At 30.0% G+C, this 19,985-nt stretch overlaps 1 protein-coding gene across 1 annotated transcript; it reads right to left on the reverse strand.

Moving 5' to 3' along the window:
- Positions 1-1,250: 1,250 nt before the first annotated feature.
- On the reverse strand, positions 1,251-4,196 carry LOC143918253 (kelch-like protein 12). The gene is made up of 10 exons (XM_077440038.1): positions 4,078-4,196; positions 3,829-3,983; positions 3,556-3,758; positions 3,205-3,402; positions 2,954-3,130; positions 2,711-2,863; positions 2,169-2,368; positions 1,855-2,065; positions 1,519-1,696; positions 1,251-1,381 (listed from the first exon to the last, which is right to left on the reverse strand). Exons 1-10 carry the CDS (start codon positions 4,194-4,196, stop codon positions 1,251-1,253), a joined length of 1,725 nt encoding a protein of 574 aa, XP_077296164.1.
- Positions 4,197-19,985: the final 15,789 nt, after the last annotated feature.

Raw genomic sequence — 19,985 nt, forward strand, 5'->3', positions numbered from 1 at the left:
ACACACACAATATAGCGTCTTTACATATATAATGCATTTAAGTGAAAATAATGAAAGTGCATTTACTTTTGAACCCTAATTAAATAAGCATAAAAATAAATAAATACTCATTTATCTAATTCAAATAGACTCATGTTGAATCTCACTATTATTTTCTATTAAATCATTATAATCTATATGTACATATATGATATATAAGTATATAAAATGCTGTATTGTTTGTAATTTGGCCAGGAAGGCGCATTGGGGTATACCTGTAATGCCTTCCTGGTATGAAATTAAAAAAAAAAAAAAAAAAAAAAAAAAATATATATAAAAATCAATATTTGTCTGTCACATATACGACGAAACTTACAGGAGTTATTGTGTGTATGTCCGCCATGGTTTCTATAAAAAAAAATCGCTCAAAAACGGGAAAGAGTGGTATTGCAACGCAATAATTTCAATTGTCTTCGCGACTCCACCTGCGTTGTTAGGGTAAAATAAACAAACAATTGAATAATTTCAAAAACCGCCTGCATTTTTCCGACAAATGGGAACGGGAACAGGAACAGGAACTGCATGCGTTATTGTGGCATTGCAACGCATGCCGGGTTCAGCTAGTAATACATAGAAACGAATAGATAGCGATAAAAAATTTAATAATTAATGACCAATATGACCTAACAGGTTGCCTCAATACGTCACATTAGGTCTCACAAAAACAATAAACAACAAGAACCAAGAAAAAATAAACAAAAAAAAAATCAGTAACAAATTAGAAATCATTAAAATCACAAAATTAAAAATAAGTAATACAATATTGAAAAGGTATATCCATGTACATATTTACAGCATATATGTACATGTATGTAAATACATGATTCAATAGAATAAATTCTGGTTTAATTAATTTTTTGCAGCTCAACTGAGATTGCGAAATTTAAATGTTATACTGCAAGTTACAACAGGTTACATAACTTAGTGGAAAAACCATAAATTTTCAGTATTTTTAGTTTAGTCTTTAATCAGTAGTTTTGAAATAGAATTTGAAAAATAACGAAAAAAATTACATTTTCGACAAAATATTAAAATTGCAAATTATGTACTTAAAATAAAAATAAAACACGTGGATCATATACAGGTGTTTAATTAAATCTGTGTGAAAAAAATGCGTTTCATCGAACGGAGGCGGGATAATCATCTAGTTTTAAATGCGTATAGTTTAATTAACAAGCATGAAAAAATACGCATTTAAAACATAATACATTTTATTCAATTTTCAATAGATCCATAGGCGCGAGTAAAATATTAAAGTAAGTTCGGCATTGTGAAATAGATCCACGTGACGTCCATTTGTCTGTACTAGGATCGTATTCAAACAATGATGATGAATTACCTCCTGAAAATAAGATGAAGCACATATCAAAAGTTGATCCGCAAAATATTATATATATTCAAATGATTTATTATTACATATATTCGTTAAAATAAGCACCAAATAAATCATGATGACTGAGAATGATTTCTAAAACTCACCCACGCAAATAATTTTATCGTTAAAAGCAACTGCTTTTTGATCACACTTTGATTGAGGATATTTTTCCACATATGTCCATGTTTGAGACTTGACGTCAAATCTTTCCACTGAATTAGGATATGATGATGTTCCATTGTAACCTCCAATAGCGTAGATGTGATCTCCCAGTGTGACAGCCTACAAGTTGCAAAAAATTGTATTCAGCGAACACACTTGCGATTGGCGAATTCAATGGGTCGATGAATTTTGATTACAAAAAGTCAAAAATGAACTTCATATAGGAAAAAAATATCGCATAGATTTTAAGGCAGTTCAGTAAAAAAAATCATAATTACCGCAAAATTACCTCTCTTCTCTTTCATTGGTGGCGCGACTGTCCATTTATTTTGGTTTATATTATAAACTTCCATTGTGTTTACATAGTTTGCACCATCAAGTTGTCCTCCAATAATGTAGATTTCGTTTGCTATTGCTGCTATTTCGTGGTTATAACGATTGCTCAACATAGGAGCTAACGAAATCCACGAGTTTGAGGCAGGATCATACCTGAAATGAAATTTAAAATAATGAATGATTCGTTATTCATTGTCATATGTATTGTACTGGTCACAGGTGACTGAGATTCTCGAATATAATAAAAATCATTAACCTTTCGGTAGACTTCAGTATATGTGCATCAATATCATCATTAAAATTATCATAAAAATCATCATCAACATCATTATCAACATCACGTCCCCCGAAGACAAATACTTGGCCATTGACTACGGTTGCTTTAAATAATTCTCTTGCCTGTAGCATCTCCTTCAATTCAGTTGTTTGTTTGGAAGCAAGATCCAAACAATATACCTATGATTTGTACATACACGGAATTTTGAATTTTCAAATTACAAAATTGTAGACATTTTGTTTGTTAAACATTGATGTTTTATGTTAGAAAAACATGATTAAATAACACTTGTATGCCTTTTTTTAAACATACAATTTATACAATTTTTGGACAATTTACCCAAGTATTACTTTACGGAAAATGCATATTTCTTTTTTCTAAAATTACAGTAAATATTGAAAATTAATTTTACAAATGTTTATCCAATTTTTGTTACAAATGTTTTGAATTCAAGTACTATTTTACGGAATATTTTTTTTCCTTTTGTCGTAAATTAAAACATCCATTAAAATTAAAATTACCTTGTTGGTGGATACACCGTCAACATTACCGCCAATTGTTATGAGTTTACTATCCAAGATAACAGCTTGAAACCAACGATTTTTATTGTTTAAATTATAAAATGTAGACCATCTTTCTACACTGTTATCGTAGGTTTCAACTTCACCACTTATCTAAAATTCACAAATGAAATATTACTTAGCATTGTTATTTAAAAATAACAACAATATAATAAAATTATCTGAATAATTGGAAAGACATACTTCGATGGAGTTTCCCCCAACAATCAAAATAGTTTGTTTGGCGCTCATTCGGGGTGTTGAATTCAATAACGATAAACACGATCTCGTTTTTGGATTTTGATACCATTCTAAAATATCCCACATTAATTCAGAAGACGATGAACTATAGCAAAGTGGCTTTACTTCTTGTAATAAAAACTGGAAAAAAAGAAAAGAGTGAAATAAACAAGAATAAATTTTATGATTGACATAATATTAACATTAACAAATACCTGGACAGATAATAGAGGAAGTCTGATATACTTTAACAGGGTATTTAAATGGATCTTCCGGGATTCAATGTCCATTTGAATCCAAATCTTCAATCCTTGAAAGGCTTGTTCTTCTGTTGTTACTTTTAAATAGTCAGACTGTAACAATTCGCCCAGTCGATCACGGCTCATGTTTAGAAATTGTTCTTTTTGGATTATCTGAAACACCGAAGGATTCTTTAGTTAATTTGAATTATCTGATATAACAAATACAAATTTTACTAGTAAAAAGCTTAGTTTTATAAATATCTTATTTATATAACTTGTAAATCTACAACATGGATTCTATATAGTATTAATAAATGTTATTACTTCTAAATAGTTATTAGTAACGTAAGTTTTTGTTTGATCAAGCAATTGCAAGTATCCATTCTGTTTCGCATACTTTTCAATGAATAGGAAATTTTCAGTGTTTGTTATTTTTTCGAGGTAATCCAAACAGTATTTCTCGAGTTTATCCGCCTGAATCACTTTGGCGAATTCGATTACTTTTGGTACTTGGTGAAGGTCCATATCTAAAGTTTAAATTCATTCAAAATGAATTATATTGATGTTTTTTAAACACTTTATATCACATATATTTACCAATTTCGCCAAGGTAAAAAAACTCTATAGCCATTTTTACGGTCTTTGAAAGAATTTCTTGACAGTCTTCCAAAATGATTTCACTGGTAATATCGGTTAGTTTGCTCTTAAAATAATCACTATTCGTAATTAATATCAGCTTGTGTACGGGAATTCTGGAAAATGCAAACTCCCTATGTCAGTTTCTACGATTACTAAAGTAAAATTTGAATTAATAATGATACATACACATATTGAAATGATACCAACCTGTCGTTGCCGACCACCAATTCGAAATTACACAATACACTTGCTTCGTAGAAACTGTGCATGCGTTCCAAAATTTTTACGGCATGCCTACCCCGAACTTCATTGTATATTTCGCCCATCTTTCGTAAATGAATTCGATTCGCACTACTGAAACACTAACTGATGAATTTTTAAATATCTACAACAATAACTGCCCTTAATCTCGGTAATAAGTTCTGCGCCCGCCAAACCAAGTCAAGAGCTTAGAGCCAACTGAGGTTATGAACGCATGCTCGTATAAACAATAGCGATCGTCAATCATATAACTTACAACCAGAATTATTATTCCGCAATAATTTAATATGAAAACTATCCCAATACAATAATTCAACCATACATCCTACAACATTATTATCTATTTAAGGGTTGTATATATGTAATACATGCATACATAACTATCAATAATAAAAAGTGTCTATTTTATACTTAACGTATGTACATTGTGTGGATACGTAATGTAATCAAAAAAAATAAAGAAATATAATCACGTAGTATTTTTAAATTTATTGTTTTCGAGATTGTCAGAATTTAAAAAATTGGTTTGCGTCCACTGTATATTACATGCAAACATACATATATGTACGTAAATGTATGTACATACATACATATATGTAACTTTGACGAATTCCAATCCTATGAATAATCACGAAACAAGCACAAATGGTCCGTACGCAACAAACCAACGACGATTTTGGGCCAACTTTTAAAACCAGTAGCGTACAAAATATCGAAATAAAAATGAAATAAAAAAAATTTAAATTAAATATCAAAATTAAGCTAACGAGCGAGATTGAGCTAAAATTAGATCATCGTTGATGTTTTGAATTACAACAATGTTTTGAATTACGACGATATTTTTTTTATTTTTTATTTATTTATTTAACATATTAGCCACAGTGACATTACAGAGATCTCCAACGCGTCGCTGTGGCCGGTCATTCAGTAATAATAACATGATAACAGTAATAATAACTTATAATAATAACAATATTAACACAACATCATTAAAATCATAAAAAAAAGAAAAAACATAGATAAAGTAATAACAATCATTAATATTTATAATAGGCAAAATCAACCACTGGCATTCCTCAACAACCACTCAACCAGATTAGTATATTTTATATTGAAGAGGTCAATTTCACCAGAAATCCTGTTAAGCAGATATATCGCTCTAGATATAGGAGCCGTTGACAACATATTTGTGCGAGCCACAGGAGGAACAAACAAATCACGATTTCTCAAGTCCCTGAATTTACAAGGTGCATTAAACCTAAATTCCTTTAGAACCTGACGATTGTGTATTATCCCATTCAACAGCTTAAAAAAGTGTCTTCCCAGTAACATATTCCGACGAGACTCCAATGAGTTGAAACCTAACGCCCCTAATAGGAATGCACTAGGATATAGCCAAGGATAATAACCACACTGTTTCAAATAAAGATATCTGAGAAACCGTTTTTGGATTCTCTCAATCTTCAATGAATGAGTTATATGGGTAGGATTCCATATAATAGAAGAAAATTCTAGAATACTACGTACTAAAGATTCATAAAGAATTTTAAGCACCAACGTACTCTGGAAAGGTTTGCTAACTCTTAGTAAGAATCCCAGCATTTTTGTTGCACGCAAACAAATATTGTCTATGTGTCGTTTAAATTGAAAATTATTCGAGAACAAGACCCCCAAATCACAATATTCATCTACAAACTTTAATTCAACACCACTTAGGCGATATGGATAAATCAAGCGATTTGAAGATCTTGTCACATTGAGAACACAGCATTTTTGAATGCTAAAAAATAATTTATTATCGACAGACCAACTTGACAGCGCATCTAAGTCCAATTGGAGAAGGGCTGCGTCACTATGAGACTTAACTGTCTTAAAAAGCTTAAGGTCATCGGCGAATAAAAGATAGTCTGAATACTTAATTATTTTTGAGATGTCATTAATGTAAATTAAAAAGAATCATGCATAGAGTCGTCAAGCCAGGTTTCCGTTAGTACCAGGATGTCAGCACATTGAATAGCCGAGTTAGAACCTAATTCATCCAGTTTAGATTTAAGGCCTCGTACATTTTGATAGAAAATGCTTATATTATGCATTACAACCAGAGAAATATTATAATTACGAGCGAAAAAAACCTTGTTATTGTTTCTTATAAGTCGTCACGATACACCAATGTGTTTCGCCGTCGATGAAATATTTAACAAAAAAAATGTCGGTGATTTGTCAAAGGGTTTTTTTTTCTTTCGTCGAAATAAAATTAATAATCACACATTATCCGATAAATTTTACCTCTGAGATGGATTTAATTATTTGATTTATTTCGACGAGAGAAACAATTGAAGACATTATCCGATAAAATTTACCTCTGAAATGATTTAATTAATTGATTTAATTCGACGAGAGAAACAATTGAAGACAAAAAAATTTCCTTTGATAAAACCGACAACGTCTCGGGTCGTCTCGGGTTGAAGCATCGAAGACGTCACCCATACTTACACATAATATATGCTCAGTAGCTGCGCATTACGGGGAAGTAAAAATAATAATTCTTTGATTTTTTTTTTCGATCTTAGTGCGCATCTACGTAAGTCAAAGCATCTTCGACAAACAAAAGTCGAGGATTATCTGTATGTGATTGTTGATGATCTAATTTTAGGTCAATCTCGAAAATTTATTTAAATTGGGCATGTTCTGTTTTAACTTTCAATATTTTATTTTAATTTTAATATATTGATTATGATTTTATTTTGATATTTGAATTTAATTTTAATATAATAATAATATTTTTAATTTTGATATTTAATTTCAATTTTTAAATTTAATTTTTATTTCGATATTTTGTACGCTACTGGTTTAATCCTGCTGGTTAAATCGTTGGACCAAATTCGTCGTTGGTTTGGTCCGTACGCAGCAAAACACGAACTTCTCATTGCACCGGTGGCAAAACTCAAATTTATATACATACATGTATTACATGCGTACAATGTATGTATATAATATTGTATACATAGCCGTAGCGACGTTTTTGGCCCTCTTCGTAAATGTCTTATTTGGCGCCATTTTTTTATTGTGTTTAATTACATCTATTAAAATATAAAAAAAAATAAACATTCAAAACGAAATTACAAGAACTAAAAACTTTTTTTAAATAGTATAAATACCCTATATGTATTGCCAATGTCGCAACAACTAATCATCATATTGTAAAAATTATTAGTAGTGTTAAAAAAAAGTGCTAGAGCGCTGAACTTATCCCCCCTTTTTTCATTCTTGGAAACAGTATTGAAATTATATTCCTTTAGTGCTATGTTTACACTTATCATAGTTGCTATTGAATTCCACCTCGTTTTTACATCCAATAATAATTTCAATTTTTTATTTTCTTTTTTCATTATGATTTCTTGTAAAAATGCATATTTCGCCGGTGACTTCTGTTTCTGTTTCTTTCTGTTTGTTTCTTAATAATAATAATTTCGAAAGAGACTTAGTATGTATGTAACTATCGTTGGTTCGTAGAATACGTGTCGTTAGATTTAATAAAACAAAAACAAATGAATATTCAAATAAATTGTATAGTATGAGATTGGCCATTTTTAAGCGGTTTATATTACGAATACCGAGCAAAGCCGGGTAAAACCATTAGTATACAATAAGGGTGACAAATTCAACCAATCACAGTTTGGTAAAACAACTGGTGATTAACAGTGGCATTCAGGCGTAAGAGAGTTTTAGTATTTGATATATCCTTTGAGGCAGTGGCGTAGCTGGAAATTTTGGGCCGTGATGCAAAAATTACGTAATTACCCTTGATATATTTTTTTTTAAATACGAAATGAAATAAGTCTACGTACATATTTTACATAATAAATAAATTTAGAAATAACTCACCAATTTTTTTTTCTTTTTTGCTTTCATATTCACTAATTAAATCTTTAGCTTCTAATTTTGCCGCTAATTATGTTCAATGACCAACAATGCAAGATTATTTAGCCTCGATTGTCCGATATAGTTTCTTTTGTAGTTTTTAATCATTTTTAATTTACTGAAAGATCTTTCAACACTCGCCACTGTTATTGGTAAAGTAAAAAATAACATAAACACGATATAAACTTCCGAAAACTCACTTTCTAAACAACTGTATTTTGTGATAAGTAATTGTGTCTTATGGTTATGTTTTCAATTAAATAATTTTTCAATAATGAAATTACTTGAATGAACTGATCATCAAATTGATCTGAGAAAACTTCTGGATTTTTTTTCCTTAATTTTAAACAATTTTCTAAAATATTTTCTTTTGATGAATTCATAATATTGCGAGGTTCAAGAAAACTGAAATAGTTTTTTACTAACTGCATTACTTGAAAGTGACTTTTAAGTTGAACGGTTACCTTGTCAATAATGTCATAAAATACATTTATTCTGAAAAGTTGTTCACTGTTGAATCTGTAATCGGATGCTAACTCATCAGAATGACGTTTAATGATATTTTGACGTTTGTTTTCAAAATCGTCATTTAAGGGGACCTCCTGGCCCATTTTTTTTCGCTTCTGATTTAATTTCTTCGTATGAATTTCGTAATTTTCTAACATTCTTATATATACGAACCAAAGTGGCTTCGTCTAAAGTAAGATCTCGTTTCTGTAATATTTTCGTATAATTGTGTCATACGCAGCTTAGCTTATACATACATACATATATAGCATCAAATATATAAGGTTCAACAATGTGGAAATAAAAGGAATCCCTTGAAAAAATAATGAAAACGTCTTTAATATTTTTGACTCGATCTCCAAAACTGTAAATTGTAATATTCCAAAATCAGAAATTAATTATATCACAAGAGTTCCCACCCACACTTCGGATAAACTACTTGTAGTGAGCTTCATCAATAGATATATTAAAGAAAACTTGTTTGCGACTACCCGTAAACACAAGAATCTTACGGTTAACGATATACATAGGTGTTGGTGTTGATAATACCAAAATCTACATAAATGATCAATTAACCATTGCCAATAAACAACTTTTGACCAAAACAAAATCCTATGCTAAAGATAAGGGGTTTCAATACGTCTGGGTAAGAAATTCAAACATACTTTTAAGAAAAAACTCCACTTCAAAGATTCTGCACATAAAGACTTTGGACGATTTAAAAAAGATTCTATAAATATTTTTTCAATGAATAAGCAATCAATTCTAATTTTTTCTTTATATTTTTCTTACCTTCTCTTTTATGTGATAATTATGTATATTTACCGATCCTGTTATTCTCTTCTCTATATTTTATATCTACATTTCTTACTTTATTTTTTACTGTATTTTCCACCATATTTTTTACTTTATTTTCACTTTTATTAATAATAATTATTTTAATATAAATATTATTATCAAAGAATATACACTAACTAATTCCATATTTTATTTTACTAATACTTATTTCAATTCAATTACTATCATCAATAATTATTATTTGATAATTAATTCTATATCTTCATTTATAATTACATATACTTGTGCATGCAATTACATTTTTTACTGTAATTTCTCCCATACTTTTTGCTCTATTTATAACTATAATTTCACTTCTATTATTAATTATTATCTTAATATTAATATTATTATTAAAGAATATAAACTAATTAATTCCATATTTCACTTTATTAATATATATTCAAATTCATTTACTACCATCCATGATTATTATTTGAACAATAATTCTATATCTTTATTTATAATTACTAATGCATGTTCATTTATATACATATGTCTATGTTTACCTACGCATGTAAGCTTATACATCTATCTTTATGCACTCTATCAATTCTACCTATATATTATGGTTTTTATTTTCATTATTAATTATTGGTTATTTCTTATGTTTCTAAACGCACTTTATTTATCAATTGACATCTAAATCATTGTTTATTATTATATTATGAACAAATACTTGCCAAACAACTATATAATTCGCTTTATTTATTTTATTATAATTCAATTGGTATCACGAGTGATGGTTTGCTCGGTAATTCCGTATTACTTCTATGGATGCAAGTTTATGTATATTTATATACATATACACGTAACTACTGATATTTATTTTATTTTATTTTATTTTATTTTTATTAATTGAAAAATCAACAGACAGGATGTACAGAGATAGGTATAAAAAACACAAAAAGTAAATAAATAATATATGTAACACCCGAGTCCAATAATAGATTTTTACAAAAATGAAAAAGATAAATATAAGGAAAACAAATTAAAAAGTAAAGAATAAAGGCATGACAAAATATGTAGTACATTGCATAATTAAACTATAGTATTAAAATAATTGGAAAAGGTTATAAGATAGAATATAAGAAGAAATTGAAATTTACAAATATAAAAAACAAATGAAAAAGGTAAATACAAAATAAACAAATGAAATGGAAAGGAATGAAAGCTATAATATGATTAAATAGCACATTACATAACTAAACTAAAGTATAAAAATAATGGAAATATTGGAAAAATAGAATAGAAGAAAAAATGAATCAATCGGTCAAGATTCTCTTGATGTTAGACCTGAATTGATGTAGGGAAATACCAAACAGATCAACCTCATTCAGCTCTCCGTTAAACATACGATAAACGCGCTGCAGATAAAAATATTTTTGGGAATTAGTATTGAAAGGATCAAGTGAAAAGAGTGCAACGCGTCTAGGGTATCGAACTGGGATTCTGAAATTAACCTTATTCAGTAAATCAGAACAATCAAGGAAACCATTTATGAGCTTAAAGAAGAATATAGCATCAGAATGTCGTCGCCTGACAGAAAGATTGTTAAAAGAAAGGATTTTTAAAATGTCGGAAACAGTAGAATGGGTATAGGTAGGAAAAAGGTAGCGTAAGGATTTAATAAATTTAAGTTGAACTTTCTCAATACAATTAATATGGGATAAATAAAAAGGTGACCAGATAATTGAGGCAAATTCAAGGTGAGACCTTACAAAGGAAAAATAAAGTAATTTTAGTACGTAAGGATCATTAAAGGGTTTTGTTGAGCGGAGTAGGAATCCAAGAGATTTAAATGCTTTGTTGGTAATAAAAGAAATATGTTCAGAGAAATCTAGTTTATCATTGAGTATTACACCAAGATCCTTAATAGAAGATGACGTGTTAAGGATTGAATGATTTAATTGATATTGATTAGTAATAATTGACTTATTTCTAGTGAAATTTAAAATAGAGCATTTTTCTAGATTAATAAAAAGATCATTATTTAAACAATATATAGAGAATCTATCTAGATCTTCTTGTATCTTATGACAATCGTCTATGGTGTATATAGGTTTGTAAATTTTTAAATCATCAGCGTAAAGAAGTATAAAGGAATGTTTGAAGATGTATGAGATATCATTAATATAGAGTAAAAAGAATAAGGGACCTAAATGCGACCCTTGTGGGACACCGGAAGGAATATGTCTAAGTGATGATCTAAAACCATTGAGAATTATGATTTGGTGACGATTTAGTATATACGAAGAGATCCAACGAAATAAATTTCCTCGGATTCCGAGGGACCAAAGTTTATTGAGTAAAAGGTTGTGATTGATTTTATCAAAAGCTTTAGAGAAATCCGTATAAACGACGTCTATTTGGATTCGTTTGTCCATATAAGATGTGAGAGTACTAGTGAAATTAAGCAGGTTAGTCTCTACCGATCTCCCCTTAAAAAAACCATGTTGTTCAGGTATAATGTAGTTTTTGAAATTGGAGAAAAGGAAATTATAGATAATTTTTTCAAAGATTTTACTAATGACAGATAGTTTAGATATAGGACGGTAATTCTCAATAAGATTCTTATCACCTTTTTTAAAAATAGGGGTGATGTAAGATAATTTCCAATAGTCAGGAAATTTACCGTTCGACATAGAAAGATTGAAAAGGATTGTTATGGGAAGAGATAATGGGACAGCACATTTAACAAGGAAAAAAGAAGGCAAACCATCACAACCCGCACCAAGATTAACATTGAGAGAGTTGATGTGACTGAGTACAGTAGATAAGTCAAAATGAAAAGTAGATAAGTTACAAGAAGAAGTATCTGTATTAGAGATAGAAAGGTTAATGGTAGAATCACTATTGAAAGTGGAGTCAAAATAGTCAGCAAAAATGGTACAGATTTCAGAACCATGTGAAGCCGACTTATTTCCATAATACATTACGGAAGGATATGAAGAGGAGGTATTTTTTTTTGAATTTATATATGACCAAAATGATTTGGGATTAGTTTTAATATTATTTTGAATAAGAGAAATATAATTTCTAAAGCAGATTAAAGAATATTTTTTAATTCGAGCTCTTAATAGTGAAAAACTTTGATAATCTAAGGGATTTGAATAAATTTTAAATTTTTTATGGAATTTGTTTTTTTCTTTTATTATTTTAATAAGAGACGATGTAAACCAAGGGGGATATTTGGTACGTTTAGATTTAAGAGTAAAAGGGACGTGGCATTCAATAATATTTTGTAAGGTATCGTAAAATTTTTTACAAGCTAAATCAATATTTAAATTGGACAAAAGTGAATTCCAATTGATATCGCTTAAAATTGGAATAATTGTAGCATAGTCAGCTTTTCTAAAGAGGAAAGTTTTATTATAATTATAATTCAAGGGTGAAGATTTGTTGTAAATTATTGAGATGCAAAAGGATAAATGATGAGAATCTTCATGGATTAGCGTAGAGTCAGCACGAGAAATATATAAGGGGAAACTACTAATAGCTAGGTCAAGAATACGATTATTAGTATTTGACAAATAATTGTATTGATAAAGTTTATTATAAGATAAGAATTGAGTAAAGGAAAGGGAAGAAAAATTAATACAATTGGAAGGAAATAGATGCAGATTTGAGTCGTATTTTGTCCAATCAATAGTGGGAAGATTGTAATCACCGAGTAAAATGAATCGATCCTCTGGATAATTGGTTATTAGATCAGATACTTTATTTAAATGGGTAACTAATAGAGTTTGGTGAGAATTACCAGGAGGAATATAGACAGTACAGATATTTAGTTTAAAAAATTTAGTGGTAATAGTAATCCAAAGGTCTTCTGTGGAAGTTAACCAATTATTTTGAATGACAGAGGGTAGATTATGGATATCTATTTATGCTTATGGATATCTACACGTCTATCACTACGTACTCATTAATTGCCAACTCTATTAACGTTTTACAATTTATCCGATTTTCATTACATTGCTATATTTTATCCTGTGTACTTTCCATGTTCCTTATTTCCATATGCTTTATCTTCCTACTCTATTGATCCGTTTCATATTTTTGTATGTATGCATATGGACATGTGTATTTTCGTGTATAATTGTATATATATGTATATGTGTTTATATGCATTTGTATACACATATATATATGTGTACCTTTTTTTTATTATTTTACTTAATGGATTCTACTTAATGGATTCTATTAATTCATTGATTCAAAATGTACGTGGTCTCCGTACAAAACCTGAAATTTTTTTACGAAATATAAACATGTCCAATTATGATATTATTTTGATTACTGAAACTTGGTTGATGGACACTATAAGTGATGAGTAACTCTTTGATGAAAGATATATAGTATGGCGAAGAGATCGTAATTATGTTAGATTAAACCAAAAACGTGGTGGTGGTTGCCTTGTAGCTACTAAGCGTGAACTTGGAGTTGTTTCACGTCCAGAATGACACTCTTCTGTGGAGGATATGTGGATATCTCTCACTTTACGCAACATCACTAATGATTGCAACCTTCTCAAATTTCATGTATGTGTATTGTATTTATGTTCTGAGAACATAGGTAATTCTTTTAATACTCAACTTACTAATTTTCTTGAAAATATGTCTACTATTTCAACAAACTACCCGGATGATAGATTTTTAATCGTGGGAGATTTCAATCTAAGTAATATCCAATGGTCCCAGGATATCTCCAGAGGAGAACTTATGCCTATGAATTCATTAAGAAGCACCGAAATGACTCTTATTGATGCATTACATTTTTGTAACTTTAAACAATATAATGGAGTACTTAACTTATTCGGCCGTATTCTTGATCTAGTTTTATCAAATGAACATTTGGTAGTAGATGCCTGTTTAGATCCTCTCGTTCCTGAGGATCCTTATCATAAATCTCTTTTAATTACTGCTGATCTAACTATTTATCGATCACTTAGGTCTAAACCTTATACTAGATTCCTTTTTGATCTTGGTAACTATAACGAGAAAGAATGTTTCAAAAATTATATGACTAAAGTAGAAAACGACATTTCCTTGAATCCCAAAGCATTCTGGTCCTACATTAAATCAAGGAACAAAAACAACGTCCTACCTCATATTCTGTATCATGGTGACATTACTGCTGGAACGGGGGTGGACATTTGTAATTTGTTTTCTTCCTTCTTTTACTCGACGTTCCTTAAACCTGTCTCTAATCAATCGACTTCCTCTTATCCCTTACCAACCAACGTCTGTTCTGTCACAACTTCCTCTGAAATTGGATCAATTGAAATTCGAAGTGAAAAAGTATTAAATATTTTGAAATCAACTGATATTCATAAATCAGCAGGCCCAGATTTAATTTCTCCAATTTTTATCTCAAAATGTGCTGAAAGCCTAACTTTGCCACTAACCATTATCTATAAAAGATCTATTAGTGAGGGCCTTGTACCTTGTATCTGGAAATCAGCATTCATATCTCCTGTACATAAGAAAGGAAAAAAAAACGAAATTTCCAATTACAGGCCTATATCAAAGCTATGTATATTTGCTAAGATACTAGAAAAATTAGTGTACGACCAACTTTTTCCAGCTATCTCGCAATCTCTTAGTATGCAACAACATGGTTTTCAGAAAGGACGCTCAGTTACAACAAATTTACTACTATTTAATGATTTCGTTACTAATACCATGAACGATCGGTCTCAGGTTGATACTATATATACAGATTATAGTAAGGCATTTGAGAGGATTGATCAGGATATTCTCCTTGAAAAACTTTTACAGATCGGTATTCATGGTGATCTCTATAGATGGTTCACCTCATACATAACACGTCGATCACAGGCTGTCTTATTAAATGGATTTATATCGAGATGAATGAATATTCCTTCTGGTGTTCCGCAAGGCTCCCTCTTGGGACCTCTATTATTCAATATCTTCATCTTCGATATTGAAAAATGTTTTCAGAATTCAAGTGTACTATTATTTGCTGATGATATGAAGATTTTCAAGAGAATAGACGACCGAAATGATGCTTTGGCCCTACAAGATGATTTGTTCAGGCTAGAGGCTTATTGCAGCATAAATAAGTTGGAAATTAATGTAGCAAAATGCTCCTGCATAACCTTCACCAGAAAACTATGTCCAGTTGACTTTCCTCATTCAATCAACGGACATAGACTCACAAGGGTATCGGAAATTAGGGATTTGGGAGTCTTTTTAAACTCTGATCTATCCTTTAGTAAACATATTGACAATGTTGTAGCTCGAGCGTCGAAGGCCCTCGGGTTCGTCATCCGGTCCTCCAAATGCTTTACTTCTATTAAAACATACAAAATACTATATTGTGCATACGTAAGAAGTATTGTTGAGTTTGCATCCCAAGTTTGGAACCCAGAGTACTCTGGTGCAAGAGACAGATTGGAGCGCATTCAGAAGAGATTCTTGAGGTACATCAGTAGCCGTTTTGGATTATCCTATACTTCCTATGAAGATGCTTGTAGGTACATCTACTTCCACTTGTCAAAAGAAGGGAGATAGCTGACATCTCAACAATTTTGAACATCCTTAACGGCTCGATCGACTGTCCTCAATTATTGAGCAGACTATCATTGCGTGTGCCAAATAGAATGACTAGATGTAATGAGCTCCTTTACATACCTAATACTTTTTCTAATTATGGAAGAAGCTCATTCATCTGGCGTGCAAGCTCCACCGTCAACACACTAATTTTAACAATTTCTATGTTTGACTTATTTAATATTAATGCTTTACAAGCTAAAGTGATTATTGCAAATTTGTTTTTCGATGATTAATTTTATTGAAAATTTACGATTGTGATTATGAATTTTTATTTTGATGTATTTATTTTGTCTTTTTGTTTTTTGTTATATATTATATTATTTTTATTATTTCATAATTTTGATCATATTATTATTTTGATATTTTTATTATACTGTTATTTCTATTTTTTTTCTTTTTGTTTTCTCTAACTATCTTACTCTATTATCATTTTTGTTTCTTATTTTAAATGTTTGAGCTTTTCTTTTTTTTACCTATATGTGAAAATTATTAATGGTTTACTTAACATAATTATGTTTTTTTACTATCAATCTATGTAACTTAATAAACTGTAAATTTTCCAAATAAATAAATAAATAAATAAATAATCCTAACTTACTTAGCTTTTGTTGGAATACGTGAGAAAGTATTTTCTCATTTTCTGTTCTGTTCTGTTTCAATATTCGATATATTTAAATGAATAATAATATATTTTTCATATTGAGTGTTTAAAAATTTGGGCCCTTGTCGAGCATGGGCCGTGATGCTATGCATCACTCTGCGCAATTGTAGCTACGCCACTGCTTTGAGGTATTCTTTGAGTGTATCGAGAAATGGTTGGCAAGGATTAAGAGGGATAATAATATTTGAGGGTAGCACGATTCTTAAGAAAAATGCGGCTAAAGCAATAAAGTTAATTAAAAACATTATTTGACTTACATATTATATGTATCCCTTGAGGGTGTCGCTTAATGGTTGAGTAGATACACTCAATTAGTAATGCAGATTAAGAGGGATAATGATATTTGAGGGTAACATGACTATGAGTCGTGAGACAAAAACACAGCTAAACCAATAAAGATTTTGAAAGTCTCGTAAATAATAAGAAATAACCTTAAAGGAAAATATCAATTATGAGTGAAATTGATATTTATTATTCGTAAAATATTCAATATTGAAACTCGTTCACACATACCGGCGATGAGAGCATTTTCGATACAAATTGAGCGCAAATGTAGGGAAACTTACAAAAGACCAAAAATCTACTTCCGGTGGTCGGATTTTGTTCAAAATTTTATAATACTTAACATCACTACATATAAAAATTATAAACATAAAATATCAAGAATATTGAAATAAAAGAAGGTCAAAATAAAGTAATGAAATATTGTTTTAAAATAAAAATACTACTTCGGAATTCTAGCCAAAACCAAAAAAAAAGTTTTAAGTTTATCAAAACCTTATCAACATAAAGAATACACAAATAAATTAGCAACTTGGTGGGTTCAGTGCTGTGGAAAATATCGTGTTGTTACAACATTTTTGACTTTTCTAAGAGGAAAAATCCCACTTCAGGTAATTAAATTTAATGATTTTTTTTTATTTTCATCTCATTGATACAACGGTTATACTTTTAATTTTCTCGTGAAGATCGCACATATTGAAAGGGTTGAAAAAAAATAGTGGAAGACAAATCAAACACGAGTAAACTTCCACTTTTATTTTATTTATTTTTATTCAATCAATCAATGTACACTTGTTAATACAGATCGCTCCAATTCGACGAGAGTACTATACAGATCAAGAAGTACACCATATTATATATTAATACATAATTATTATATATTTCTAAATTCTACATGACATAATTATATATGTTCAAACATTGCAAAGTGCATTGCAAACATCATATACAATACGATCAATAAACATTTATACAACAATACGTTTCTTTTATATACGATAATCGTCCACAGATACATATATGGAGAGAACCTTGAGATATAACAGAATACCTCAATATTTACACGAGAAATAGGGGAGGGAAAGCTAATTTTGCAGGAACCGTTTCAATGAAAATCAGAAAATTTGGCAAACTCTGATAGGAAACGATTGACCTGGTCACAAGGTCGGTCATTATAAGGTTATAACTTAGTATTAATCATAAATTTCCAGATATGAAATTTCAATTATTTTTTATTTATAACCGTTACACGTACATATGTATGTATATACTAAACTCTGAACTGAAGAGCGTAATCGGATTGTTGATAATAACTGAACTGGCGATAATATGCTGATTTCAATTGACTGATTAGCTGTTGATGTATTGACTCACTGATATCGAGTGTGTGAGTTTCGCACTAATTGCGATCGCTATTCGATATGAAAGTTATGCAAAATATCATATTCTTATCTCAGCATAAATTCATTGGCTGTGTACGCTTACGAGAATGGCGTCTGGATATTTAATGAAAGTCTTATATTTTTGTTGCACTTTTTGTAACCAAAAAAAAGATAGATACACAAGGTTGATCTCAATAACACACAATCCATATAATAACGCGATCGTGAAAAAAAAATACGATTTTTTGTGAGCATGGCCACGCATGGTATGGGAGTTTATGGCAAAACGCCGATTTCGAACTCTCGCTAATTAGTCAAAACTAATCATAATCGATCCAATTAAATTGCAATAGATGACTTTTAAGTGTTTTTTTTTAAATAAAAAAAATCTAATCTATTCTTAAATGAATTAAAAAGTCCACCTTTTCGTAATTTTTGTTCAGATTAATCAATTGGTTGGAGTCACAGGACGTTGTTCAAAGTCGACTACCTATAGATTCGATTGCCAACATAAAAATTAAAGAAAATACACAATACACAGTATTCATGTATTCAGATATTATTATATTTGTTACTTTTATTATATACATTCATAGTACTGAATTTTTTTTAAATGAGATCGAAGTAAACTTAAAGTGCTTAAGAGGGCTGAACACTAGCGCCTTTTCCATACAAACGTATTTCACTTCTCCCTTCCTCAATTATGGCACTAGAGAAATTATTTTTTAATATGCTATGGATATCCACCATAGGCATGTTTCTATCTTTTTTTTTATTTTTTTGATTAGTTATTTTTTATAAAGGCTAGGAGCCACCAAACATCTATAAAATCACCTCGTTTTTACACCCACGAAAAGAGTCCAGCGTGCTAATTTAACGGTTGATTTTTAAAAAAATATGGAGACACAAATATAGAAAATATCTTTCTCATACCGATGATGAAATTTTTTTTAAAATTGGACAAGTTTCGGAGGAGAAAACTGGAGAATACGAAACCTCGATTTTGTCGATTTAAAATAGGTATTATCTGGTCGAGGCGTAACTGTCGCATTCACTCAATATATATATATTGATATACATATATGTAATTGCCGCATTCACTCAATATATATATCGAAGAAAGGAACGGCAACAAAATTAAGCCCTCTCAAAGTCCAACGATGATTTTATTTTAGTCGCAATTATTCCGTATACTGAAAAAACACGTCCAGATTCCTCACTAGTGGGTGGTATGGAATTTAAATTGTAATAACAATTCGAGTTTTGCTCCACGCTTACCATAAATTCTAAAATTTTGAAGTTCTTTTTTGATTATATTTAATAAATCTACTAAAAGTGTTAGAATTTTATTCTTTGTTAATTATTTTTCCTGAAATGACTGTTCAACTTCTAGTTCGACTTCCTCTATGTCGTCGTCTGTTATGTACACGTGTTTCTGTATCTGGCTCTGTATTATCTGATGATTTGGACAAGCTAACAACCACGTTTATTATTGATGTTTTTTTTAAGGGCTCAAAATTTAACAATTGGGATTTAATTAATGTCGTCCTGTACGCCCTTGTGCAAAAACAGGAATAGAGAAGAAACGTGAGTTCGACGTTTGTTTATTCCACGAGCAAGTGAATGCTTTAGTTGAATTGCTAAATCGCTGGTTCCTAAATTGTTCATCATAAAATTTATAATCGT

Source organism: Arctopsyche grandis, chromosome 10 (genome assembly GCF_051622035.1).
Source record: "Arctopsyche grandis isolate Sample6627 chromosome 10, ASM5162203v2, whole genome shotgun sequence".
NCBI lineage: Eukaryota > Metazoa > Arthropoda > Insecta > Trichoptera > Hydropsychidae > Arctopsyche > Arctopsyche grandis.

Coding starts and splice junctions, on each gene's coding strand:
- LOC143918253 (XM_077440038.1), bottom strand. CDS start 4,196: ATGGGCGAAATATACAATGAAGTTCGGGGTAGGCATGCCGTAAAAATT. Junction 1,697..1,854: donor AGAAGAGAGGTAATTTTGCG/GTAATTATGATT, acceptor TGCAACTTGTAG/GCTGTCACACTGGGAGATCA. Junction 1,382..1,518: donor CGATAAAATTATTTGCGTGG/GTGAGTTTTAGA, acceptor TCTTATTTTCAG/GAGGTAATTCATCATCATTG.